Source organism: Barbus barbus, assembly GCF_936440315.1.
Source record: "Barbus barbus genome assembly, chromosome: 20".
Taxonomy (NCBI): Eukaryota; Metazoa; Chordata; class Actinopteri; order Cypriniformes; family Cyprinidae; genus Barbus; species Barbus barbus.
In genome coordinates, this window is record NC_136748.1 from 26,312,048 (window position 1) to 26,322,531 (window position 10,484).

The 10,484-nt window shown below is 40.1% G+C and overlaps 1 protein-coding gene across 1 annotated transcript; it reads left to right on the forward strand.

Moving 5' to 3' along the window:
• The first annotated feature begins 1,147 nt into the window (after positions 1–1,147).
• Positions 1,148–7,913, forward strand: LOC306885977 (dapper homolog 1-like). The gene is made up of 4 exons (XM_079442815.1): positions 1,148–1,762; positions 3,725–3,854; positions 4,715–4,870; positions 5,431–7,913. Exons 1-4 carry the CDS (start codon positions 1,457–1,459, stop codon positions 7,302–7,304), a joined length of 2,466 nt encoding a protein of 821 aa, XP_079298941.1. The 5' UTR covers positions 1,148–1,456; the 3' UTR covers positions 7,305–7,913.
• The last annotated feature ends 2,571 nt before the right edge of the window (positions 7,914–10,484 follow it).

The window sequence follows — 10,484 nt, forward strand, 5'->3', positions numbered from 1 at the left end:
GTCTAAAAACCACACGTTTTTTTAATCCAAACTATAAATTAGCTTAGAATCTGCCAGAACGATTACATTCTCGATATGTAAATCCTTGATCCATTTCACAGATGCATTTTCAAACAAATCTGTCTGTTTTGAGTTCTCCACGCGTCTGACTAATGAGCTAGTTGAGAAATGTGACTTCAAGCTCTTATAGAAGCAGCTGTGGAGTCTATTACCAGAAATAATGTTTAAACATGTTTTACAGATCCGTCTTTTGGAAAACCTGTAGATCATTCTTTATTTGAGTTAATGTATATTCACCTACATCTTGGTGAAATGTCAGTCTTTTACTTATGTACGTGTGTGTGTGTGTGTGTGTGTGTGTGCATACAATTCAAAAAATGGTTATTTATGTATACATAAATATAAAATATATATTTTATAGCAATTCTATAAAAGTGAAGGAGGTTTTTGTTTTAAAAACAGTAGAGGGCAGTCATCCACCTGAGTGCCTTTAAATTAAAAATTTTAATTATCTGAAATTCATGTCATCATCTGTATTGCAAGTTATTAAACATGTTATTAGGTTGTTATACACACCTTATGAATTGTGTCCTTAAATTCTTGTATATTTTCCCGTTCTTTTAGACATGATGACATGATTTTAACTACCACCTTGATATTCCTAGGTGTAAATATCATGTTAAATATCATATCAGTTATATATCGATATTAAATATCATATCTGATATCATCACCTTTCTATAGTACTTGATAAACTGATAAATAAAATATATTTCCATACAAAAATAAGTAGTTTACTTGTAAATCTTGTCATATTTCCTGTTGTAAGCTTATATTTGCATGTATATAGGCCTATTAATTTTCATGTGCCTGCCAGTACTACAAACCGTGCTACTGTTTTTATTTAGAAAGATAATTAAACAATGCTAAAGTAACAAAACTTTATATGAATTGGCGTTTAATTGCGAGTAGTAGCTACAGACCATCTAATGCAGGTTGCTTTACAGATTGTAATGTATTGTCATCATCATTCATGAAAAGGACGCTACCATAGGGCAGAAGATGAGGTGATGAACGGGTGGGCGTTAGGACCCCGCCGCATCTTCAGCAGCAGGGTTTCCTCCGAGTGTGTGTATGTGTGTGTGTTAGTGTGTGATTGAGCTCTTCACTGCAGGACACATTCAGATCCCAGTATCATTCGGACTGCACACATCAACGCCCTCTCTGTCTGTGCATTTGGACTTTTTATACTGAGCGTCAGCAAGGACAAGCGTTTAAATGCCATTTATCTATAGCACAAAAAGTTATTTTCATTTTTTTTCATTTTGGGATTCTTTTTTGCTTTTTATGATCACTTTTAATACATGGCAATTATCTGACCATGTCATAAGTGTTTTTCAGATGCACTTTGTTCATAAGAAGAATCTCCGTAGCTTTATTATCGCTGGATATATAAATGAATGAATTGTCAGAGATGCTGCTGTCCAGGGATTACTGCGCGCTCATGATGCGGGATCGGAAGGAATGCGAGGCGCGCGGTGAAGTGGAGCGGGTTCGAACCCGGGAGCGTCTGGACGCGACTGTCGCGGGTCTGACCGAGCTGGAGTATCTGAGACAGAGACAGGAACTGCTGGTCAGGAGTGTGTTGAACTGTCAGCAGCTCGCGGGAGAGCACAAACCCTGCCTTACAGTGGAGGACAGCTATCTGAACACTGAAGAGAAACTTCTGGAGGAAAATATTTTATTACTTAGAAAACAATTGGTGAGTAACAGAAACGGATTTGTTTTATTATTGTTGTTGAAGTATATGTAGTGCATTTCTCTTGTCTATGTTTTTTTTTAAAAAGCATTTTTTTTCTGTAATTGTAAATAAATATCTCTTAATAAAAAATACTTTGGCAGTACCATAGTAGAGTGATGGAATGTGATGGTATCTGATGGTAATACTTTTGTATGTACAAAACAGAATTTCATCTGCCATTGTATTTGCATGGTATTCCAAGGTATTTATAAGGTATATGTCCATTTTGTAAGTGATGATAATCCCATAGTACTATAGTATGTATGAAAGAGGCATAGTATAACCGTGGTACCACCACTGTACATTTTTGCAAGGGAGGTCTCATAACTAAACTGAGAATAAAAATGTAAGAATTTGTATGATTTTGAATGCATTTTTAAAAAAGAAAACATTTTGTGACTTCATAAAGGCATTGCGAATTTTCATATTTTTAAATAGGCATTTTAAAAAAGATATTAGAAAGACTTTTTTTTATGGGCCTAATTTCACATTTTGTATTGAACTAAATTCAAATCTAAAATCTATTTGAATTTTAGAATAGTAGAAAATAGTAGTATATGAATAATGCAATAGAAAAAAGTATTTTTTTGCCTTTGTAGTCATGTGGTGATTATAGCTCGAGACCCTATAATCATTAGAATGACATTAAAGTAGTAAAAGAATAATTTAAATCAAATTTCCTGGAAGCGGTAAAACATCCCTGAGTTTCTAATGCAAGTCTAGGAGTGGGTCCGACCGGCCTGAATGAGATTAGTTGATGGGTTTCAATAGAAATTAACTTTTTACAAGCCCAGCTCAAGCCCCCTGCTGTCTTTAGAGGATGACCAAGATTACATTTAACAGTTGGGCCAAAGACACCTGGTTCCACTTAAGGTATTTGCAAACATTTCCATTATTGTAACCCTACGGGTCCACGCATTGTGGTTAATGTGTTGTATACAGAAAAGAGTTACAAGGTTTGGATTTGTTTGCTGGCTTTGCTAAAGCCTCAGACATGTACACAAGTGGCTTGAGTCTTCCGCATAATTACAGTTGTTTATCTTGAGGTCAGTTTGTTTGCAGGCCTCACACCCAGAACGACATTAAAGTTAATGGTAATTTGTGGATCATACAATGCCTAATGTCCTTATGACGTCCCAACAACAAACAACCAATCCTCTGTGGTCTTTGACTAAGCTGAACTGAATGAATTGAGTATAAACCAAAAATTTAAACACCGTCATCCTAAACCCAGACCCAGGCCATCAACAGTGGTCCGGGGTTAATTTGATGCCGTTTCAAAATAACCGTTGGTGTGCTCTGCAAATGGCACTTTGTGTAAAAATGGTCTGTACAGCCCAGCATGCTGAGAGCTCGGGGCCCATAAATCACTTGCAGCCCGCCTGTCAGGACCAGGCTTTTTTACAGCCTCGGTCTGCAGCAGAGGAAACGCCATTCCACTGCTCCATATAGCCTGGAATCTGCACTGCATTACTTCCCTTGTCAGCAAACAGCAGTTAAAATTTGCAGCAGATAACATGCCTCTGATTATAGGTCATTTGAAGTAATGTCCGTCTGCTTTGAAGGGGCCACATTTTCCTCAGTCTGCCATTTCACCACGCTTAATTTGGAATGCAGCACATGATTCGGGTGTTGTCAGATGCATCCAATTGCTCTCAAGTGGTGTGTCAAAGTCGAACGGTTATTCCCATACGAGGTGTGACTGTAATTTAGTTAATTACATCTGTCTGATCAGTGCCGTGAGGCCACCGGCATTAAGAAATGCATTGTGAAATGCAGTTGTTTCCAGATTTTTGTTAGGGCTGAAGGGCAAAATTCTAAATGAAAAGGCAAACAGTCTTAACAAATATGAAGCGGCTAAACAACTAGACATGCATGAAACCTTGTATTAACATCTTTCCAAAATGGATTGTTTCTTTATAGAACTGCCTCAGGAGGCGAGATGCAGGTTTGATCAACCAGCTCCAGGAATTAGACAGACAGATCAGTGACCTGCGGTTGGACACAGAGACTTCGCATGAAGATGTGGAAACGGACAGCCGGCCAAGTTCAGGTTCGTATCTCTTGTGAAGCCATAACACTTTAAGATTGGAATGAATTCTGTGCACTGCATGTTTGATCATCAAAACAATCTAAGCAGTCAGCATAGGCAGAAGGGATTTCCAATCAAATGGATTCACAAGCACCGAAAAACATTTTTAATGATTGTTAATTTTCAACAACCACCCGAGGGAGGTAATCAGACATCCTGTTCAAATTATATCACTTTGCACAAGACTACTTTATGTGCTTTGGGCCTGTAGTATCTTGTGTACCTGCAAGCCCTAATGTCTGTTGGAAACTGCTTAGCTGTTTTGCTTAAGCACTAATTTGGTAATACGAACAATCTGCACCCTGTGCTAAAGGCCTGCTGCAGCTCCATTGGTTTACATTCCAAATACGAGAGGTCATTTTAGTGCTGGGACTGACTGCACTTTTGTTGGAGGAAGGTTATATAAAGTGGAGATTGATTACATGTGTGTATGCTCCTCTCTAAAAGTCTCGATTGTTAAAGTGGCCTTATAACCGCTTCTAATGTCTTTGAGTTGGAATTATTTTCTTCACAGCCCAAAGGCGGACTTTTGTTTCATGCGAACAGCTATTTTGGTGTTGTTTGTAGTAGTTGTAATGGTTTCATTCCTTACTTCACCATTTTAATGCTAATATCAATTGTGGTGAATGGAGATCTAGTTCCTAGCTCTGTTTCCTCTTGCAAATGGATACCTTCCTGGAAGCTACATCATTCAAATTGTAATTGGAAGTAGGTTCTAGAGGAGAGCTCAGTTAAGAGCGGAACAGCACAGTCTTTGCATTGTCACCTCATTCCTGAAGATGTAAAATTAATGTGTTAATCTCTCACCCTCTTTCTCCCAGGCTTTTACGACCTAAGCGACGGTGCTTCAGGATCCCTCTCCAATTCCTCCAACTCTGTCTTCAGTGAGTGTTTGTCCAGTTGTCGTTCCACCACCTGCCTGTGCACCCCCCTTGACACCTCGCTCTGTGCCTCCGAGGGAAGGCTTAAGCCTGCAGGTGAGAGTCTTCTTGTGACGGTTTGAGGTTTCTGGGTCATTCCGACTGGTCTTACCCATCAGCACTGTTCCATGTAGTCTTGAAACGCTGTTCCTTTCTTTAGCTTTGTTAGCCAAATGCAGAACTATTTACTTAATGGTGATTTCTTCCTCTGGCTTAAAAGCTGGTGTCACAAAGAAAGGCCGCTTTGTTCATATGTTTCTAGTTTCTTCAAATTACATCCGTTTTTGTGTTGCATTACCGTTAGCGGAAAGCATTCTGTAATCACTTAAGCATGACTGTGCAAACAGAGGTGAAACGAGAGAAGGTTGGTCCCAGACAGAGATAGAAACAGTTTCACAGCCTTGCTGATGGCTCTCCCAGCCACACCTATAAGCTAGCAACAAAAGGCTCATTAGCACATGAAAACTAATCAACCACCCACCCAGCTAAGCACTAGAACTCTAGGAAACAATAATAATCTGCTCTCACAGGTCATGACATTACAAAATTAGCTGTTTTAGTAATCTGACGTTGTCTTTACTTGTAGTATTAATTGTTGTGTCCTCTGGGATTTACAGATGAGCTGGGCAGTTGTGCCGAGTGTGATTGCCATTACGAAGACTTGAGTTCTGGAACAGTCCGCCGGTCTCTTTCTGCATCCTACTCCCCTTCCCCGGATGGCTCCTGCGATGGCCTGTCCAAATTTCACTGTGACCTCATTACCAAAAACATAAATGATGTTTACCGGTACCCCAGCCCTCTCCATGCGGTGGCTGTCCAGAGCCCCATCTTCTTTCAATCCATGACTAGTCACCTAAAGGACGATTGTAACTTCTCCAAGCCTGGTGAAGCACTGAGTGATGAACAGAAACCTGAGCAGGTTGTGGGCAACCACAATTCTTCTTGGCATGCCTCTCAAACACTCCCAAACAAAAAACTGGATAATTATATCTTTGGGCTACTTCAGAGGAGGGCACAACCCTTGAGGACCAACGTACCCAGAACAAGCATCAACACTGACCCCTCCAAGAGCATTTTAAGGCAGGCTAGTCTTTGTTCACGGGCCCCTGCTGCTGTCCAGGCCCAGCAATGGACTTCTGACCTCAAGCCTAACTGGCAGACATGTTTACAAGATGCATCAGCAACTAACACTGAGCCAAGCACAGCTTCGCCCCAAAGACAGTGGTCTGCTGAGTCCAGGGGAGGAACCCTACAAAATGGAGCATACTTTTCTCCAAATCAGCCACAAAACGGTTACACAACCGCCAATGATAATAACACTAGTTGTGTCCTGAAGAAGAAAGCTTCTGGAGTCACTAAAGGCCAGCTGTTAAGTGTTGTTTCGAAGGACTGCCAGGATTTAGGCAGCCCAAATGCAGTTTCCTCTTCCAAACTCAACAAGCATTCTTATTACACTGTGGAGGACAATAAATCTGGACAGGCAATGAAAGCAAGTCCTCTTAAGAGGTGTCCTAAGGCTCAGGCTCCAGCAAGTTGTGGTAAAGACGCTGAACAGCTGGCTCCAGAGTTGCTCAGCCTCGGTTCTTCTTCACAAAGTCAAGATGAGGGAGGTCAACTGGTCAGTGCCCAGTACATCCCTGCTCAGAAACAGAATGTAAATCTCTGCAAGGGTGCCACCAAGAACATCAAGATTGTCAAAGTGAAAAATTCCACCAGTGCCAAAAGTAGACCTCAAGTTTCCGAGCATGTTTCCGAGACTGTTCGTGACAAGCACCGGACAGGATCTAGGCGGTCTCGACAAGTGGACGACGTCCATCACTTGCACAGATCCTCCAAGAAGGCCTCCACAAAAGTCAAGAGAATTCCTGCCTCCATCCCTGAAGGACGAATTCTGGAGAAGCACACCAGTTCCACAGGAGGTCGATCTTCTGCCCATAGACACCACGGACATCACCGACATCATGAAGCAGTGTTGGCCAAACCTAAGTACAAGCGCAACGACTACCACCGACGGCTAAGGGGTCTCCATGAGATACCATATGAGGAGGCTTTCAAGAGGGCTCACCGCAGGCAAAAACGTGAAATGCTGGGCCACATGTCAGCCATGTACTTGCCGTCTAATGCACACTACACCAGCCCCTATTCCTATGTGGGCAGCGACTCTGAATATTCGGCAGAGTGTGCCTCCCTCTTCCATTCCACCATTCTGGACACAAGCGAGGATGAGCGCAGTAACTATACGACCAACTGTTTTGGGGACAGCGAGTCGAGCGCTAGCGAGGCGGACTATGTAGCTGAGAGCAGCACTAGCAGTGACTCTGAGGGGAGTGCGGGGGTCAATTGGCCCCAATTCAACCAGGCGGGTACAGGATCCCACGGAATGACGTCAGCACAGGCGAAGGCATTTGTCAAAATCAAGGCTTCCCACAACTTGAAGAGGAAGATCTTACGTTTCCGATCAGGCTCGTTAAAACTCATGACCACAGTGTGAGAGACTTGAGGAACACTGAGATCAGTTAGGATGCAGCCAATCAAATTGGCTTCTCTCCCTCATCACATAATCAAGTGCCTAGACAGAAATCAGCTGCATGGCCTAAAGCTGCCTGTCAGTCAGCTGGGAACTCATGTTCTGTCCAGCACAATGCCTTCCCCTGCACTTTTTACCCCCTTGATGTTATTGTTTGTAGCCTTTTTTTTTTTACTTTTTTTTGGTATTTATTATAAATTCAGCTTTTGCTGTGATGCATCTGCATAGCAAGTACTATGTAAATGCATTCTTCATACATGGTTTACTTTTTTTTTTAAAGATATTTATAACTTAATATATTTGGTTAGCCATACATGGAAATGGAATAGGAAGTATGACTGAGCTGAAGCAGTGTATTACAGACGCAGTCTGTCTGAGAAGTGTCCAGTGCTACCAAGCCTAGTTCACCTGCTGATTGTTAAGGGCTTTTGTTAAATGCACATTAAATATGCATGAGCAACAGCTTCACCATTTACCTTATTAGCTGTAAATTACCCATTTGTAAAATAAATGCTAATGTATGTTGATTTCTTGTGTCCTTGTATTCTTTATTAAATCCCATTGTTAAAATCATTCAGTGTCTTTCTTTATTTGATGGTTGTGGCTGGTTTTCTATGTTCTTTTGAGTATTTAACCATGTTAAATTAGCATCACAACCGACTTCTGTTTATTCTTATGACCTGGATTTGAATCTTCTGATGTCAAGGGCATGTTAAACCATCCAAACCCCTTTTAGATCCTATAGCAGTTAAATGTGCCATTTACCTTTAGTCTCCGCATGCTTTTAGCAAACAAACAATTAAAGTTCTTCCTCCATGCCATCTGGGTAGCATTGTTCAAGGGCAGCAAACTCACGTCAGTGTCAGAAGTGCAGTAGGTCTTCTCTGGTACTAAAGAACATAATAAAAGCATGAGGATCAGATGGTGCGTTTATTTTTTAATTTTAATTCATTTTTGCAATAGACATCTCGGCTGTTACTCAGATGACCTGGAGAGAAAAAAAGATTAAACATAGAGGACAGATAGCAGAAAATGTATTTTAAAGCTGAATAATTAGTGTAAGACAAAAGTTCACACAAATAAACCTGTTGAACTCCAGACTGCTGTCCTTAAATGAGTATCTGACCTTTCATATTTGGCATGTGTCCCTCACAGTCATATTGGAGAGATTTCCCCTTCTGTTTCCAGAATCTAACAGAGATGGCCTCCTGGAATAGGTCTGGCTTTTTAAAGCACAGTGTGTCTGTTTAGATTACCGCAGCTGTGTGAAAACCAGACTGTGTTCTCCTCTTTCTGGAGCACATGGCTTTTCTTGCCTGGTTACAAGATGTTTCTTTATCCGTGCTGGGACCATCAAATCTTGTAATCGGAGTCTGTTGGATGATAGTTTATTTAGCATGATGCACGATAACCATAGATATCCAACATCAAGGACGAAAATTATTAGAGTATAGGAAATTCATTAAGAAGTCAGATTTCTTGAACATCCATGTGCATTATTATTGTGGTTACTAAATATTTTGAATTGCAGATAATCATCAGCCTTAAAGTTTTATTTTTTTTTATGAAATTGAAGATGAATACCAAAAGAAAAAACAAGAGAGCATAGTGTAATTTGCAGAACATTTCAGTAGTTCTTTCTAAGAAGTTCTCGGGGAATTTAGATGTCAGCATTTTTGAGGTTTTGACTTTAACTGTGTTTTCCATTGTGTTTCTGTGAAAGTATGGGCAATGAAGACCAAGATATTTAGATCTGGTTGGTATCATTCATAATGAAAACAAATGAACCATGATTACCTTGGTTTTTGGACATATGCAAAGAGACTGAAATTAATACACCATGTTTTTACATTAATTTTAGTGTCAATGTAGTATTATTTGATATTTTCACTCTACTATGGTATTGCCGCAGTACTTCTTGTATGTTTGGTTTTTTGGACATGTATTATCGCTATACCATATTTTTGGTTCTTTACCATGGTAGTTCCATTGCATTCTTTGAAGTAAATACAATTGTATATGAATATCATGCCATTGTCATCACCTTAGTGCTTTTCTGTGAAGGTTAAATGTTAGTTGAGGGATCATTTTTGCACTGTTTTTAGTGAGAAGTATGTAGCACTATCTGTGAAATTAATTAACATTACAAAGAAGGCCAAAAGAAGTTCAGATTTAGAAGTGACCTTGTTTTTGAATTCGTACTATTGCTGTAGCTTACATTTGTGCAGAGGGCAGTTGTGGTCGCTCTGGCGCCCAAGGTCAGTTGGGCCCAGTGGAGCAGGCGGTTGGGGCCAGAGACAGTGGGCTATGAGAAGCATGCAGTCGGTGTTGATTTAGCCTTGCTTCTGAGTTACTCTCCAGGGCCCAATGACTCTCTCAGGCCTGTCAGAGATCACGCACAGATCAATCTTCTTTTGAAAAAGCTCATCCAGCCAGGTCAGCGAGAGGCCAAGTTGGTAAACTTAATACATGGACAACTGGTGGATAACCCACGCAAAACAATCTCCCCACCAGAAACCAGGGCGCTCTCTTCTCGGACTCATTGTCAGGAGAGAATTTCTCAGAAGTATCTTGATTACAGCCAGTGAAGGTGATCAGATGACTGTGGGGCTTTTAGTGTTGTCATACGTCATATAAGCTGCAGGCTCTCTGCTTCATGCAACCAGCGAATAGATCTTCACCTCTCTTAAGCCCCTGGCTTTAGTTTTATTGGTTGTGTTCGGTATTGATCAAAGAGAGCTTTAAAGATTTCCAGCATCATTGCATTAGCAAAACCATAGATAAACAACTGGAAGAGCTGATGATATTTTAATATCGTTTACCTTTATTGTGATTCTCACCTAATCAGTGATGAACTTTAATAATTAAAATTATAAGAAAAAAAAATGAACCCTTCTCTACGTTCTTGATTTTTTTTTCATATTTCTTTTATATCTCTTCTTGATGAAGATGATGAAAAAAAATATATAGATAGATAGAGAGATGGATATAGATATATATACACACACACACACACTCACAATTTTTGTTTTTTTTATCTTCGTCAAGAAGAAATATAAAATAAATATGAAAACAATCAAATATAAAATAAATAATCTTGGAATGGCTAGAATACAGTCTTATTATTTATATATTTGTTTGTTT

Bases quoted from the DNA above. Each gene is read 5' to 3' on its own strand.
- LOC306885977 (XM_079442815.1), top strand. From the start codon at position 1,457: ATGAATGAATTGTCAGAGATGCTGCTGTCCAGGGATTACTGCGCGCTC. The intron at 1,763-3,724 runs GTGAGTAACAGA...GTTTCTTTATAG, and splicing joins TATTACTTAGAAAACAATTG to AACTGCCTCAGGAGGCGAGA. The intron at 3,855-4,714 runs GTTCGTATCTCT...TCTTTCTCCCAG, and splicing joins GGACAGCCGGCCAAGTTCAG to GCTTTTACGACCTAAGCGAC.